This window comes from Taudactylus pleione, unplaced genomic scaffold, assembly GCF_031769625.1.
Source record: "Taudactylus pleione unplaced genomic scaffold, aTauple2 ptg000161l, whole genome shotgun sequence".
NCBI classification, from domain to species: Eukaryota; Metazoa; Chordata; class Amphibia; order Anura; family Myobatrachidae; genus Taudactylus; species Taudactylus pleione.
Genome location: NW_028284563.1, coordinates 429,551 through 448,088, shown reverse-complemented (window position 1 = coordinate 448,088; position 18,538 = coordinate 429,551). Strand labels below are relative to the sequence as shown.

The following is an 18,538-nucleotide window of genomic DNA, read 5'->3' as shown; positions in this document are numbered from 1 at the left end:
ATCCTGCGTGAAAATAGTCGCTACGAGCGACTACGGTAAAGCTGGCCACACATCTAAAGATTATCTGTCCAACCAGCCAACTTGTTGATTGGTTGGAATGAAAATGTGGTAAGGATGAAAGCAAATGACAATCAGCAATTTGCTCCCAAATGCCAGAAAATGGACAAAAACTGGTGTTTGAACAAATTGTTTAGATCAAACATTTAACAAACTTGTCTGACGACTATTTTCATCTGTTTTATGGCATTTAGGAGCAAATTGCTGATCATCAGTTACTCCCATACGTTACCAGATTTTCATTCCAACCAATTAACAAGTTGGCTGGTTGGATGTAAGTTGCTCTAGTGTGTGGCCAGCTTAAGGGACCAAGAGATATGTGCATTGTGACTCGGATGCATGCGCAGATTGACGATCATCGCTCAACTGCGTAAACAACAGAATAGTGATCATCTCTAAATCAGGCCCACAGACACATGGGGCTGGCGCAAATTTCAATCAATGGTTGCGTCGAAAGACGCGCTAAGCATGATAGCAGCATCTAAAGACACTGACAGTGGGCATCTCAGTCCTTGCACATGCAGACGCACGGCCGTGCACCGGGGAAGTGCTTAGCATAAAGTCGCACACACTACAGCTGCAAGAGACGCAGACACGGATGCTGTAGCATCGGACTGAGAATCAGCCTCTATGTCACAATGCAGGAAGCAACGGCTTTTGTTCTGTGCATCCACTTATTTCTGTATCTGTCTCAATGTGTGTTAGATATTCCAGCACTCTGCAGTCCTGGTCCTCCATCACTCGCAAGCCTACACCGCAATCTTGAAAAGGTTCCCAATTAATTTTAGTAATGGCATTGACTTTGGAAGAAGGATAAGTGTATTTGCAATTACACAAGACATTTTTTTATGAAGCTTACTTATATGAATCTAAGACAGTACCACCAAAGTGACTTTCCATTCCAGTAACTGCCTGCTGCCCTGTATCTAGAGGTACATAAGGAGCTGTTCGATATAACATTATGGAGCTGTCATTGTAACAGTTTCAGTTTTCCTTTGTAGCCATAGATATGCTGGTTAGGTTTCATGCAGCAGTAATTGTGTGCAGAATCATTTACTAACATCAATATACCAGAACTGAATTATTGGAATGTAGTTAGCTTATTGACATTCAGAATGTCGGCAAGCACAAGGGGGGCAACGGAATGCCTAGTACTGAAATGTAAAGCAGTTACCAGTTTGGCTTTTTTTTTATTTGATGCTTTACTATCTTATATAGGGGTCTATTTACTAAGGAGTCTGTTTACTAAGCAGTGTTAGGAGACAAAGTGAAAAGTGATAAGGTGCCAGCCAATCAGCTCCCAACTGTCATCTCACAGGCTGTGTTTGAAAAATTACAGCTGGGAGCTGATTGGCTGGCACTTTATCACAGACATCACTTTTCACTTAGTAACTAGACCCCTGAGTTTGAAAAATTACAGTTAGGAGCTGATTGGCTGGTACCTTATCACTTTTCACTCTGTCTCCTAACACTGCTTAGTAAATAGACCCCTAAACCTTGGAGAGAAATAAAGTACCAACCAATCAGCTCCTAACTGTCAGTTTATAGACTGTGCGGTCTATTTACTAAGCAGTGTTAGGAGACAGAGTGAAAAGTAATAAGGTGCCAGCCAATCACAGAAAATGACAGTTGGGAGCTGATTGGCTGGCACCTTATCACTTTTCACTCTGGGCCTCGCGACCATAAATATTGGGACATTGACAGAATTTTCATATTTTGGCCTCTATTCACCACCACAATGGCTTTGAAATGAAACAAACAAGATGTGATTTAACTGCAGACTTTCAGATTTAATTTAAGGTTAATTACATCCAAATCAGGTGAACGGTGTAGGAATTACAACAGTTTCTATATGTGCCTCCCACTTTTTAAGGGGCCAAAAGTAATGGGACAAACTAAACAATCCTAAATCTAACTTTCACTTTTTAATACTTTGTTGCAAATCCTTTGCAGGCAATTACAGCCTGAAGTCTGGAACGCATAGACATCACCAGACGCTGGGTTTCATCCCTGGTGATGCTCTGCCAGGCCTCTACTGCAAATGTCTTCAGTTCCTGCTTGTTCTTGGGGCATTTTCCCTTCAGTTTTGTCTTCATCAAGTGAAATGCATGCTCAATCGGATTCAGGTCAGGGAATTGACTTGACCATTGCATAACATTCCACTTTTTAGCCTTAAAAAACTCTTTGGTTGCTTTTGCAGTATGCTTCGGGTCATTGTCCATCTGCACTGTGAAGCGCTGTCCAATGAGTTCTGAAGCATTTGACTGAATATGAGCACATAATATTGCCCGAAACACTTCAGAATTCATTCTGCTGCTTTTGTCAGCAGTCACACCATCAATAAATACAAGGGAACCAGTTCCATTGGCAGCCATACATGCCCACGCCATGACACTACCACCACCATGCTTCACTGTTGAGGTGGTATGTTTTGGATCATGATTAGTTCCTTTCCTGCTCTTCTCTTCCCATCACTCTGGTACAAGTTGATCTTTGTCTCATCTGTCAATAGGATGTTGTTCCAGAACTGTAATGGCTTTTTTAGATGTTGTTTGGCAAACTCTAATCTGGTCTTCCTGTTTTTGTGGCTCACCAATGGTTTGCATCTTGTGGTGAACCCTCTATATTCACTCTTGTGAAGTCTTCTCTTGATTGTTGACTTTGACACATATACATCTACCTCCTGGAGAGTGTTCTTGATTTGGCCAACTGTTGTGAAGGGGTTTTTCTTCACCAGGGAAATAATTCTTTTGTCATCCACCACAGTTGTTTTCCGTGGTCTTCCGGGTCTTTTGGTGTTGCTGAGCTCTCCGGTGCGTTCTTTCTTTTTAAGAATGTTCCAAACAGTTGATTTGGCCACACCTAATGTTTTTGCTATCTCTCTGATGGGTTTGTTTTGATTTTTCAGCCTAATGATGGCTTGCTTCACTGATAGTGACAGCTCTTTGGATCTCATATTGAGAGTTGACAGCAACTGATTGCAAATGCAAATGTCACACCTAGAATCAACTCCAGACCTTTTACCTGCTTAATTAATAATGAAATAACGAGGGAATAGCCCACACCTGTCCATGAAATAGCTTTTGAGTTGATAGTCCCATTACTTTTGGCCCCTTAAAAAGTGGGAGGCACATATTGAAACTGTTGTAATTCCTACAACGTTCACCCGATTTGGATGTAATTACCCTCAAATTAAATCTGAAAGTCTGCAGTTAAAGCACATCTTGTTTGTTTCATTTCAAAGCCATTGTGGTGGTGAATAGAGGGCAAAATCTGAAAATTCTGTCAATGTCCCAATATTTATGGACCTGACTGTATATATATATATATATATATATATATATATATATATATATATATATTGTGTGTAAACTACTGTGCAAGCACATGTTCAAATCCAACAGTGGCACTGCTTGTTTTATTTTTTCCTTCAATAGTCCCCAATATGCTGACCAAACTCTCTCGCTAGATACACATCAGGGATATGTGGACGGTGCCATAATATGGTCATGCTGCGGGTGCCATAGCACTACGCTACGCCTCTGCCTACCACAAGGGTCTCATCGCAAGCCCGATGGTCGCGATGGTCTTGACCATCACGACCATCGACCTGGCCGCTCGCTATAGCTGTGGGTGGTCACCCACAGCTATGCAAGCGACCAGGAGGCCGAACAAGAAAAAAAAAACACCCTGATTCAAAGCGAGCACTCTTTCAGAGCGTCCGTCTCTGAATCAGCCCTCTGTCTCCTAACACTGCTTAGTAACTACACCCCTGTGTTTGAAAAATGACAGTTATGGTGCGTACACACGGTACGATTTTAATGAACGATATGAACGATATCGTTCATATCGTTATCGTTCACTTTTTTGCAGTCACCAACCTGACATCGACCAACGTTACGCGTTCCCACAGGGATGATAACGATATCTATGGTCTTCCGTACATGCAGACCAACTTGGATGATTTCAACACGATTTGCATGTTAAGAGATGACTTCACTGAAATATCTAACATAGATATCTATTGGTGCATACACATGTAGCGATTTTAAAGGACGATTTGAACGATAATGATATCAATATCGTTGTCATTACCGTTATCTATCAAATCGTCCTTTTAAATGGTACCTACTAACTTACCTTCGACCAGCGATGATCGGGCACGCATGGGCGATATCGATATCGAGCAGGTTACTATAGAGACGGGTCTCTATAGTTGGTGGTGTGTTGGATGATCTATATAGATCATCCAACACACCAGACAGGGGTGTATCTATAATGGGTGCGGGGTGTGCGGGCCCCGCACCGCACACCCTGCACCCATAGTATTACTTACCTCTCCTGAGTCCCAGGCCGGTGTGGGGGTCCGGCGCTGTAAAAACGACTGGAAAATGGATGCCACAGCCATTTTCCCGTTGTTTGCGCATGCGCAGTACAGGGAAAATGGCCGCCGTGGCCATTTCTCCCGGTGACCTGTGCAAACTATATAGACTCTGGGCGCACTCTAGTGCCCAGAGTCTATAACTCCAGCGCTGGCCGCGTACAGCTCAGTGCGCTGCCAGCCGCAGGACATAGAGGAGGGGGCCCGTGTCGGAGACTACACACAGGCCCCCTCCTCTCTAGAGACACCCTGACACCAGGGAGGGTGCAGTACGATCTGCCAGTGATATTGTATCGCTGGCAGATCGCTGTGTGTATGCACCATATCAGTGTGCAGGGCCAGCTCCAGGGTTCTGAGCACCCTGTGCCGGCTCTTGAGAGAGCGCCTTAACCTCGCGCGCGGCTTTGGGGGCGTGGCCTAAGTACCATAGGCCAAGCCCCCTGTGTGACGTTATTTGGAGGCGTGCCCGCATGGCACGCCTCCAAATAACGTCAGGCTGGGGGTTAAGCCCAGCACTCCGTCACTGGCTGTGCTTCCCCCAGCCCTCTCCCGTTAGTGAATGGTTGCCGCGCACCGCCGCACAGCTGCGGCGGTGGGGTCCCCAGCCCCCCGATTTGACCACCATCGGGCCACTTCGGCCCGCGGGTGGAACAGCGGGACAGTGCTGTCCTGCTGAAAACGGGATGCTGAGGAGGGGTGCCGCCCTCTATGGGTGGCGCCCCTGTGCGACCGCTCTGGTCGAACACCCCTAGAGCCGGCCCTGTCAGTGTGTACAACCAAAATCGTTTACCCTGCACTACAGAAAGTTGAAGGGAAATCTATCAGCGATATAGTTGGTTGTACAGGTTGTACCGTGTGTATGCACCATTAGGAGCTGATTGGTTGGTACTTTATCTCCGTCCACTTAATCTCTCTCAAAATTATATAGACCTCGAAAAGTTGTAAAGTCAAGACAGATAAGACACTTCACAACGCACTACCGCCATGTTGGAATGTCGGGTTTGGCATACTGCTGCCCTACTTGTGTTTGCCAACATTCTAAATTTCAGCAAGTGATACCCACTCCGAATTATTTACTACAGAGGCTCTAAATCACAAGTTTCAGTATAAAGCACATACTGCATATTATTACAGAAGGTGAATTGCATATTAACAGGTTGAAATTGTGTGATCACAATGCCTGCCATGCTAGGATATTGGATATCGGTATTATATACCTACAATATGATGCAGAGCTGGACGCAAGCCGGCAGTAATTACTCCCGCTTTACATGCACACGTACAATCACCTGTATGCAGAGTTGGGAACATCCTGTTGTGCCCCCTCCCCGTCCATATGCTTGGTTTGATACCCATAATCATCACCCATAATCATCATCACTGCTCACCAGGAGGGAGTGTTAGGGTTAGACAGTTAACCCAATGTTAGGGTTAGGAACTAGGAGGGACAGTTAGGCACTTACCGGAGGGTTAGGCACTAGGAGGGACGGTTAGGGTTAGGCAGTTACCGGAGGGATAGGCACCAGGAGGGAGTGTTAGGGTTAGGCAGTTACCCCAACGTTAGGGTTAGGCACTAGGAGGGATGGTTAGTCAGTTACCAGAGGGTTAGGCACTAGAAGGGAAGGTTAGGGTTAGGCAGTTACCGGAGGGTTAGGCACCAGGAGGGAGTGTTAGAGTTCGGCAGTTACCCCAACGTTAGGGTTAGGCACCAGGAGATAATGTTAGGGTTAGGCAGTTACCCCAACATTAGGGTTAGACACCAGGAGAGAGTGTTAGGGTTGGGCAGTTACCGCAACATTAGGGTTAGGCACCAGCAAGGAGTGTTAGGGTTAGGCAGTTACCCCAACGTTAGGGTTAGGCACCAGGAGGGAGTGTTAGGGTTAGATGGTTACCCCAATGTTAGGGTTAGGCAGCAGGAGGGAGTGTTAGTGTTAGGCAGTTACCCCAATGTTAGGGTTAGGCACCAGGAGAGAGTGTTAGGGTTAGATAGTTACCCCAATGTTAGGGTTAGGCAGCAGGAGGGAGTGTTAGTGTTAGGCAGTTACCCCAATGTTAGGGTTAGCCACCAGGAGGGAGTGTTAGGGGTAGGCACCAGGAGGGAGTGTTAGGGTTAGGCAGTTACCCCAACGTTAAGGTTAGGCACCAGGAGGGAGTGTTAGGGGTAGGCAGTTACTCCAACGTTAGGGTTAGGCACCAGGAGAGAGTGTTAGGGGTAGGCAGTTACTCCAACGTTAGGGTTAGGCACCAGGAGGGAGTGTTAGGGGTAGGCAGTTACTCCAACGTTAGGGTTATGCAGCAGGAGGGAGTGTTAGGGTTAGACAGTTACCCCAATGTTAGGGTTAGGCACCAGGAGGGAATGTTAGGGTTAGGCAGTTACCCCAATGTTAGGGTTAGATAAAAAAAAGTGTTGACCATATTTTTTTGTTTGGAAATTTTTTGTTTCGCCCTTTTGACCCTGTCGACCTTCATCCCTGTCGAGCTATTGCCTGTCTACCATCTGTGGTCTATCTAGACACTGTCTATCATTTTCTTGCAGATCTTTTATACTAAACCTGGTGGAATCTATTGGTACAATATGAATGGAATCTATTGGTACAATATGAATGGAATCTATAGTTACAAATTACAATATGATTATTCGGTAATAAAAGGAGAATGAGACAGGGTTACCTCTCTTTGGTGAACAGCCACCACTGTGTCTGTTACTTCGATGGTAGCTGCTGTCCACTGTTCCCTGAGTGTGGTGCTGGTCATGTTTTCTATTGTATCATTGAGCACATCCATCCCTACATGGCAGAGGAGACAGGCTGCTGAACATCCGTATTGTATTCACAACAGTATATGCACCTTTTATCCAAATGCTTAATTCTAATCAGTACAATCATAACAGGTTGGATGTAGAAGCTTAGCTTCACACAGGGGCATTTACAATCCCACAATATCCTGCTTCCATTTGGCAGGTATCAATACTCTCTGCTGTCGGGGAATTTGTGAATCTGTCAAACACAATGGCACAATCACAGGAGTGGACAGGGCCAGGGCCGCAACTAGGGGGGGGCTAGAGGTGCACGTGCACCGGGTGGGTATTGCGAGGGGGTGAAAAATCTGGCTCGGCCATCCAAAAATGGCCGCCGCCAAAGAAGAGACAGATGCTAGAGGTCCTACTGGACCTCTAGTGTCCTTTAGCAGAGCGCAATGCGCACAGCATTCCCGGAAGTGCCGGGAACGCTGGCGCTGCAGGGAGAGGATGCCGAGAGCTGCATCTTCTCCCTTCAAACCCCCCTGGAAACGAGCATAAACCCCATGGCAACGAGCATGTAACTCCTGGCAACGAGCATGAAACCCCTGGCAACAAGCATGGAACCCCTGGTAACAAGCATGAAATCCCCTGACAACAAGCATGAAACCCCCTGGCAACGAGCATAAACCCCATGGCAACGAGCATGTAACTCCTGGCAACGAGCATGAAACCCCCTGGCAACGAGCATGTAACCCCTGGCAACGAGCATAAACCCCCTGGCAACGAGCAGGTAATTTTAAAATAATTAGAAGCATTACTGTGGGGCATAAAATGGTGTTGGGCAAATATGTAAGTGGCACTTTGGTAATAGGCATTGCAGTGTGTGGCATAATGTGTAATGGGCATTACGATGTGTGGAATAATGTAAGTCACTATACCAGGGATGTCTGAGTAGTGCACTGCCTTATCGAGGACAAAATCCAGGTACGGGAAGGGAGGGGGCGCAAAATTGCTGCCTTGCACTGGGTGACAGATATCCTAGTTTCGGCCCTGACAGGGCAATGCGCTAATATACTATGTGCTGCTTTAGACATGTTGATGTTTGGCTACAAGTTCTATCCCAAAATCAGGGACATATTGTATAAGCAGGAGATATATACTGAATTCAAGAAGGGAGATGTAGTTAATATCCCTACGATCGGGATGCCGGCTGCCGGAATCCCAATCACTGAGAAAACACCAATGCCGGAATCCCGATCACTGAGAAAACACCACTGCCGGAATCCCGACATGACGTGGTATGCCGACGTCGGAAACCCGGCAGCTGGCATCCCGATCGTAAGGAGACCGGGGCAAGGTAAGTATCAGCCACGGGGGAGGAGGGATAGGTACCCCAGGGGGACTTAGCGTTAGGCTGTGGGAGGGGGGTGGTTAGGGTTAGGCTCCAGACAGGAGGGGTTAGGTTTAGGCACCACCGGGTGGAGGTTAGGGTTAGGCACCACCGGGTGGAGGTTAGGGTTAGGCACTAAGGGGGGAGGGGGGAGGTTTAGGCACTTACCAGAAGGGTTAGGGTGTGGGGTAGGGAGGGTTAGTATGAGGGTACAAATAAGGAAGGTTAGGGAGTAAATAGGACAGGAGAACACTACTAACCGTTCCCATGTCGGTATTCGAACCATCGGGATGCCGCTGTCAGTGTACTAACAGTCGGCATCCCCTTGGTCGGTATTTCATACTGATTCCCAAAAAGGTTCTATATAAATGAAGCGGATGTATAGTGTTGGAAGCACTGCCAATAGACTAGCCTGGAATTTAGTGTTTGTGGATATAATATTTAACTTTAAGAGTCAAGAATGGCAGATGCTCTTCAAGAAAAGGTATGGTGCAAGAATGAACTTGTGTGCAAAAATAAAATAAAAATGTGTAGTGTGTTTATGGACTTATATATATCCATATGTCATACAACGTTCCATCACTTCAGTATTGCTTGGAGAAATGTGTATAATGTAAGGAATAACACACTCCCTACTGTAAATTACAGATGTGTCCACATACATCTTACTTCCTTGCGCGTTAAACAGCCCTTCTAGTCTCGCCATGCCGTGGCGAGACTCGGCAGCCCGAGCGTATTTCGTGTGACTTTTTACCTTCAAATACGTCTGACTGATATGCAGAATGTCTGCATTCTATGTGTGCAACTGCGGGTCTATCCGCAATCAAAATGCTACGTCACAGCCGCTGATACTGTAACGTAGCATTTCGCATACACTTGCAGTTGCACACAGAACATAGGCATGCTGCATATCATTTTTATCAGCAGAAGCTGCTTCTGCATCCTCTTCGCATCACTTTGCGAATAAGAGAAGGGGAGGTTATGGTTAGGCTGCGGAAGGGGAGGTTAGGGTTAGGCACTAGGGGGATGGTTAGCGTTAGGCTATGGGAGGGAAGGTCAGGGATAGGCTGCAGGAGGGGACGTTAGGGTTAGGCACTAGGGGGATGGTTAGGGTTAGGCGACGGGAGGGAAGGTTAGGGTTAGGCTGCGGAAGGGGAGGTTAGGATTGGACACTAGTGTGAGGGTTATGGTTAGGCTGCAGGAGGGGAGGTTAGGGTTAGGCACTATGGGGATGGTTAGGCGACGGGAGGGAAGGTTAGGGTTAGGCTGTGGAAGGGGAGGTTAGGGTTGGACACTAGTGTGAGGGTTAGGGTTAGGCTGCAGGAGGGGAGGTTAGGGTCAAGCACTAGGGGGATGGTTAGGGTTAGGCGACGGGAGGGAAGGTTAGGGTTAGGCTGCGGAAGGGGAGGTTAGGGTTGGACACTAGTGTGAGGGTTAGGGTTAGGCTGCAGGAGGGGAGGTTAGGGTCAAGCACTAGGGGGATGGTTAGGGTTAGGTTACGAGAGGGAAGGTTAGGGTTAGGCTACGGGAAGAGAGGTTAAGTTTAGGCACTCCAGGTGGGTAGGATTAGTCATACTTACCACCGGAAGACGTGAAGGATCCGCAGGAAGACTGCTGGTCCTGGAAGACACCGCTGGTGCGGCCAGACCCACCGTACCATGTAAGTCACCATTAGGCCACCAGGGATGCTTTGTCGACATTCTAAACATGTCAACACTTCATCAGTGATGACATGATGATTATCTATGTGGTAAGTCGACATGCTCCATGTTATCATTCTCATGTCGACACAATGAATGTTGACAAAATATACCACACCCCACACCTCCTCTCTGTGACTTATAATATCTGTATAATTTACAGCATGGAGGTCATTATGCCATATACAGTATATGACTTCACCAAATGTACGCATATTAGTGTACCCATTATCTGCAGCCATATCTTCCTACAGCAGTTACACAAGGGGCCTAATACAGTATGCCTAAGTTAGGAGATGTCTCCCCAATAACTGGGCAAAATGTCATTATGTGCAATTACAGTTTTCACAGATTCAGCTGAACACAAGAAGTCATGCTAAACTCAGAGGTGGGTAGGACAAGACTGACAGGCACACGTTGTTTCTAGGTATTTTGTTAGTATATTGCAGTATAAAACTCTGTGGCGTAGCTGGTGCAGCACAGTCTTTTGCAATAACTCACCCATTGGCTTTGAGACGGGCAGGCTGCCAAGATAAAGCACTTCATATTTCTGAATGGACTCCCGCACTGTATCCAGAATATTAACTAGAACAACAGTGCACTTGAGATTGTCATCCAGCACTTATGCAATCATACAGAACATCATACAAAGCACAACTGCAGTCCTGTAACAGATGAACATTATATCTCCCCCATTATAGTTTGCAGGGCTTTATGGGTAATTATTTGATTGCAAAAGTTCCTGCACTCCAAAACTATAAAAACTATTTTCTCGGGTGATGTAGGCAGCAGGCTTTTAAAGACGTGGATATCTTTATATATATTTTTATACATTCTATATATATATATATATATATATATAGCAAATAACTGGATCACAAGACTGGAAACATTACTATATGTTTCCAATGGGGAAATGTGCTGATTGAGAAAGAAAATGTCCATCCATCTGTTTGTGCTAATAAGTGTGAAACTGAAGCCAATGTTCCCTGGTTAACTTTGGGCAACTTCCCAGTTCTAACAAGAGAGGAATAAATAATGTAATCATATTTTTTCCCCTAAATTTAGCGTTAAATATCTGTAATGCGGCAGCTATGGGTTTGCTTTAATAGCAGCGAATCTAGGCGCATGCTTGTAGTTTCGTAGTTTCATTAACAAAATAAACGTTGCCTATTTGACCAGTATTTCATACATACAGATGTGTCCTCATTGCCTAGCATTTTTGCGCTATATGACGCGAGATGTTTGCTACAACAGACGCTCCACCATGTGTTAAATTCATGCTTTTTCGTGAATTTGGCATTTTATTTGCATTGTGGCCGCATACAAAGTGTATTAGTCACACTAGATTAGTACTTTTCCGCAAAGGAATTGGTATGAAGTCACTGTTTAAGCATAATGGTACATGGGTGATAAATGGCGCCGTCGCCTCTGGAACTCTGGGCATGATTTATCAACGGGTTTTATCACTCACAACAAGTGATAAAACACATTGCGTATGATAAATGGAACTCCACCCAATCAGCTCCCAACTGTCATCTGTTTCAAAAATGACAATTGGGAGCTAACTGGCTGGAGCACCGTTTATCATATGTAACAAGTTTTATCACTCATTGAGCCTTTTTTTCCTGTTTAGCGACTGAGGGCCTGAATCAGAGATGTATGCTATTCCGATGTTTACGCAGCTGAGTGATAATCGTTAATCTGTACATGGGTCTTAGTCACACGGTGCATGCGTCAAAGTCCATTACCGTAGTCGCTGGCAGCGACTATTTTCACGCAGGGTGATTGACAGTCGGGCACCGTTTGGGAGAAGTGACGGGGGAGTGGCAGTAAAGATGCAGGCCTGTCGCAACTGTTTTCAGGGTGGGTCGCAGCCTGTGACTGTAATCCAGTACGCAGATAACATTGCTCTAGTGTCTCTGGGCCTGATTCAGAGCCGCTCGTAAGCGGCCGCTCGTTCGCTCCGAGCGATGTTCGCACATCTGCGCATGCGTATGGGTCGTAATGCGCATGTGCCAACCAGTCATTGCGGTCGGAAATCGAGCGCTCGCAAAATAGCGAGTGCCTGCTAATTTGAGTGACAGGATGAGGCGTTTGTGGGTGGTAACAGGGGAAGGTGCTTGAAAACGGGGAGTGGTGATCCGAAGGCAGGCGTGCCTAACGGTCAAAACGGGCATTTTAAGGGTGTGCATAATTAACAAAGCAGCGTCATCGACCACGTCACTTGGTTGTTTCTTAGCCTGAACTGTTCGCATGATTGCGGTAGGAAAATCCTACCACAAGCACTGCGAGCAGTTCAGATGCCTTTCGATGTACTCGATTAATCAAATAAATAGCGGAGATGACGTAGGATGCGAGCGGCCAGGGGGCGTCTTTACAAAATAGCTAGAGCATGTTTTGTTCGCTCGCTCAGACATAGAGGCGTCAACAGACCGCAAAGAGCGAGCGCTCAATTTAAATAGCCGGCTCCTTTTTCTGAACGAGCGAGCGCAAATAGCGTCCGGCTCTGAATCAGGCCCTCAGTGCACAAAGGCCATTCTGTGCCACCATAGGGTTACTCAGATGTATTATAAACGGGGGATCTGCCATCGATGCTGCATCTTTGTATCTTTGCTTGAATTTGCGACATTTGTACATTCTCTCATAATAGCTACGGATAAATATATACGTATGTAGGTGTGTGTATACAGTCAGGTGCATAAATATTGGGACATTGACAGAATTTTCATATTTTGGCCTCTATTCACCACCACAATGGCTTTGAAATGAAACAAACAAGATGTGCTTTAACTGCAGACTTTTGGATTTAATTTGAGGGTAATTACATCCAAATCAGGTGAACGGTGTAGGAATTACAACGGTTTCTATATGTGCCTCCCACTTTTTAAGGGGCCAAAAGTAATGGGACAAACTAAACAATCCTAAATCTAACATTCACTTTTTATTACTTTGTTGCAAATCCTTTGCAGGCAATTACAGCTTGAAGTCTGGAACGCATAGACATCACCAGACGCTGGGTTTCATCCCTGGTGATGCTCTGCCAGGCCTCTACTGCAAATGTCTTCAGTTCCTGCTTGTTCTTGGGGCATTTTCCCTTCAGTTTTGTCTTCATCAAGTGAAATACATGCTCAATCGGATTCAGGTCAGGGGACTGACTTGGCCATTGCATAACATTCCACTTTTTAGCCTTAAAAAACTCTTTGGTTGCTTTTGCAGTATGCTTCAGGTCATTGTCCATCTGCACTGTGAAGCACTGTCCAATGAGTTCTGAAGCATTTGACTGAATATGAGCATATAATATTGCCCGAAACACTTCAGAATTCATTCTGCTTCTTTTGTCAGCAGTCACATCATCAATAAATACAAGGGAACCAGTTCCATTGGCAGCCATACATGCCCACGCCATGACACTACCGCCACCATGCTTCACTGATGAGGTGGTATGTTTTGGATCATGAGTAGTTCCTTTCCTTCTCCATACTCTTCTCTTCCCATCACTCTGGTACAAGTTGATCTTTGTCTCATCTGTCCATAGGATGTTGTTCCAGAACTGTAATGGCTTTTTTAAGAGTGTTCTTGATTTGGCCAACTGTTGTGAAGGGGTTTTTCTTCACCAGGGAAATAATTCTTCTGTCATCCACCACAGTTGTTTTCCGTGGTCTTCCGGGTCTTTTGGTGTTGCTGAGGTCTCCGGTGCGTTCTTTCTTTTTAAGAATGTTCTAAACAGTTGATTTGGCCACACCTAATATTTTTGCTATCTCTCTGATGGGTTTGTTTTGATTTTTCAGCTTAACGATGGCTTGCTTCACTGATAGTGACAGCTCTTTGGATCTCATATTGAGAGTCGACAGCAACTAATTCAAAATGCAAATGTCACACCTAGAATCAACTCCAGACCTTTTACCTGCTTAATTGATAATGAAATAACGAGGGAATAGCCCACACCAGTCCATGAAATAGCTTTTGAGATGATAGTCCCATTACTTTTGGCCCCTTAAAAAGTGGGAGGCACATATAGAAACCGTTGTAATTCCTACACCGTTCACCTGATTTGGATGTTACTACCTTCAAATTAAATCTGAAAGTCTGCAGTTAAAGCACATCTTGTTTGTTTCATATCAAAGCCATTGTGGTGGTGGATAGAGGCCAAAATATGAAAATTCTGTCAATGTCCCAATATTTATGCACCTGACATATATATATATATATATATATATATAAAATAAAAAATCAAATGTCCTGACTAACTCATCAACGAACAGCCCAAACCCCTGGACCTAGGGACATGAAAATCGGGGAGGGTATCCCTTCCATGCCATAGGTGCCCAAAAAGAGGGGATTTTTTGAAATTCGACTCCTAAGGGGGTGAAAAGGGCTAAAATGTGTCCTCCCCCTGTGCAATGTCCTGCCTGACTGTGTCATCGTGGCTGCCTGCATGCATGGTGATGTCACAATGCAGGTCACAGCCCTATATAAAGGATACCCAGCTACTGGCAGCCATTTTGGAATGACATTTTGTCCTATATTGATACCCTCTGAGTAGTTCCTGCCTATATTAAGTGTCATTGGATAACAACCATCAAAAAGGTCTTTGGATTACATCTTTCAATAAGGTCCTAACCGAAAACATCATCTTCAGAAATCGACTTTGAATAAGATCTTAAGGTATGGACTATATAACAACTTAACAACTTTAGGGCTGTCATCCTTACCTTTTCAGACAGATCCCCCCATTTTTTTTATGTTTTTTAATTTAGAAACAATGAATAAAGCTAATTATTCATATAAGGTGACGCTGCATAACTAAGATGGTCACACACTTGTCTATCTATTAACGCCCAGCCCAAACCCCTGGAACTGGAAACATGAAAATCAGGGTGTATATTCCTTCCATGACGTAGGTGCCCATTAAGAAGGGATTTTTTTGAAATTTGACTCCTAAGGGGGTGAAAAGGGCTAAAACGTTTCCTCCCCCTGTGCAATGTCCTGCCTGACTGTCTCATCGAGGCTGTAGCACAGATCATGTTCAAGCACCAACTGTCACCCCAAGTGCTGCCAAACATCACTGGCAGTTGGTGTGGCTCCTCTATTTGTATAGTGAGGGAAGGGAATGTGTTACTACACACCTGAAAGATATCTGCAGATGATGGTTGTTCAAACAAACTGAAGAACTATCACTGCCATCTGGCCAGTAGTAATCCAGGCTGGTGGTCATATTGCGCCCCCCTCCCCGGCAGCAAGTGTACGAGCAGTCGTCTGACCGCCCATATACACAGCACAATATGCAAATATATCCGCCATTGGCTGTGCTACAAAGCCGATGCGATATGTCTGTGAATGACGTAGTTCACTGGCAAATCGTCTGCGCACACTGGCTGACGCACACACACGATGCACGCACACCCGATATGTTGGCCAGTGTGTGCAACAGCAGTGAGAGGGGATTGTGTTACTATGGGGTGAGGGAAGGGAATGTGTTACACACAGATGAGGGAGGGGAATGTGTTGAGTAGGGGTAATGTGTTACTCCAGAGGTGAGGGAAGGGAATAAGTTAATACAGGTGTGAGTGAGGGTAATGTATTACTACAGGAGTGAGGGAGGGATTGTATTTCTACACAGGTAAGGGAGGGGAATGTTGAATGTGTTACAATATGGGTGAGGGAGGGAAATTTATTATTACAGAGGTGGGAGTGGAATGTGTTAGTACACAGGTGTTGGAGCGTGATGTCCTACTATAGCAGTGAGGGAGGGGCTGCAGTACTATAGAGGTGAAGGATTAATGTGAAGGACTAATGTGTTACTGGAGTTGTAAGATGGAAATGGAAACAGTAAATCACTCTATCTATCTATCTATCTATCTATCTATCTATCTATCTATCTATCTATCTAATAAACTCATATCTATCTATCTATCTATCTATCTATCTATCTAATAAACTCTTATCTATCTATCTATCTATCTATCTATCTAATAAACTCATATCTATCTATCTATCTATCTATCTATCTATCTATCTATCTATCTATCTATCTATCTATCTATCTATCTATCTATCTATCTATCTATCTATCTGTCTGTCTGTCTAATAAAATCATCTATCTTTCTATCTATCTATCTATCTATCTATCTATCTATCTAATAAACTCATATCTATCTATCTATCTATCTATCTATCTATCTATCTATCTATCTATCTATCTATCTATCTATCTATCCCCACCCCTGACACCTTATTTCTGTAAAGAAAATTGAATATATTTAATATCTCTCATGTACACAGGCACATAATGTGGAAATTCTGTATTAATCAGGAGTTCCTACTCCCCCACCCTGTTTCACCCATCAAAATAGCTAAGATGAACTCATCCCATAGCTGCAGCCTGCACATGTAACAACATGGCCTGCAGATGATAACTAAGGGCGTCCATTCCCTCTGTATTCTCTTGGTAAATGACCCCTGCTCTGTGGCAGGAAAGCTATTGCACACATGGAAAAAAATATTAGACATTGACTAATAAATTGTACTAGGGCACATATATGCATTCAGCTGTATATGGGACTGCAAGCTGCTGCTTCGTCCTAAGCTGTTCTGCATGTCGGCTGTACAGTTATGTAGAGAACACATCAGAAAGTTTCATTCTTGTGGCTCCGCAGCAAATAGAGTTTCCTTCATCAACCTAGGCTCTCAGCAGAACTACAGAGGTACAGTAACTAAATAGCTGACCACCACGCACAGGCAAAATGATTCAGTTTAGACTTTGTTGATAGTAATTCCACATACCTTGTACGGGCAAGTCTTCCGGTGAGATGGTGTCTAGAGTGATGGACCGAGCCATAGTGTTATGGGCTACTGCTCTCTCTGCCATAATCTGGAAGGACACAAAACACAGATGATGGTACTGCAACCTATCTGCACCTTTTAGTCCATTGCAGTCAGAAACACAAAGTCATTAGAAAATTCTAGTTCTAGTCATAGATAAAGATAGATCGTGCATCTAACTGTGCAAGGACTGGGACGTCCACTTTGTGCCTCTTTAGAATCAATAATCCCACTTCTGATGAAACCATCGGATGGACCATCGAAAACTTGCACCTGCCCCATGTTTAGGTACAGATTATCGGTCAGAGTATGGCCTCCAATGTAAGCCATTAAGCGACTGAGGGCCTGATTTTAGGTTAGTACATAAACCCGCTGGTTTACGTACTAACCCGATGGTGGGAGAACTGCGCATGCGCAGGATCCGAGTATTGCGATTACACTGACAGCGCCTGTCAGTCAGGCACCATTAAATGGTCGTCACAATGTTTTAATATTCACACCATGTTTTAAACATAAGTAAGTAGTGACAGAAGTGTAAGGAATGGTGCATACGGTACCTTGGAGCACATATCATGGAGGGCGCCGGCGATGGCTTTGGCTGGGACGTCACAACGGAACACGTGGCACTTCAGCATGCATGTATCTTTGTCGTTAGCTACAAAGGCAAAGTCCCTAGGACAATATTTACACATATTTATAGGTCTATGGTTTGAAGGAAGGCATACTGGCGATCAACATACAGTAAGCTCATGGTAAAGGGCGCAATATATGTGGGATGTTTATATATCTATATAATAATTGTGTAAGGCTGCCCCGTCTCCCCAGTGCGCATGCAGTGGAAGTGTGGGCCTGCACCCCAATGGGTCCCACTGTGAGCGAGGGAGATGCTAGCTGCCAGTGTATGGAAGCGGGGAAGGGAGGAGGAGGAACTAAGCGACAAATGGGGGAGGGGTGCAGCCATGACACAGAGGGGGAAGATAGGTTGCAGCAGCAGCAAAGGAGTGGGGTCGGGGAGGGCAAAAGAGAGGGGGGCAGGGCGGCCATAGAGGGAGCAGGGCCAGACGGGGGTCGAGATTTGAGGTGCCGGGTCTGTTATACTAAGATAGATAGATAGATAGAGTTTGAGGGCCCCTCTCCTCGGCCCCGAGCAATCCCAATGCCTACACAAGCAGAGCTTGCTATTTATTTTTTACGTTTAGATTTGTTGAATGCAAATTTCAGTCTCTTCTAATGCTGTCTGTAAATTGGACAGCGACAATATTTTGCAGGCCCACCAGTCCTACATTTCATTTGTATATACTGTATGGTATGACATAGGGAGTGGAGGGTTATCACAATGTACTATTAGCAGGTAGATATGTCTGGTAGATGGTGGCTTACCTGTCCCTGCAGTGTCCAAGGATGAAAAGGGACAAGATAAAAATAGACAAAAAAAAAAAAGTTTT

At 45.0% G+C, this 18,538-nt stretch overlaps 1 protein-coding gene across 1 annotated transcript in view; it reads right to left on the bottom strand.

Moving 5' to 3' along the window:
- The window catches only part of APBB3 (amyloid beta precursor protein binding family B member 3), a 99,299-nt gene that overhangs the window by 16,154 nt on the left and 64,607 nt on the right, over positions 1-18,538 (bottom strand). The window contains exons 7-10 of the mRNA XM_088475027.1: positions 17,651-17,765; positions 17,055-17,142; positions 10,770-10,853; positions 7,109-7,224 (exon numbers count right to left, since the gene is read on the bottom strand). Coding sequence (XP_088331153.1) covers positions 7,109-7,224; positions 10,770-10,853; positions 17,055-17,142; positions 17,651-17,765 — 403 coding nt within the window. The remainder of the gene's footprint in view (positions 1-7,108; positions 7,225-10,769; positions 10,854-17,054; positions 17,143-17,650; positions 17,766-18,538) is intronic.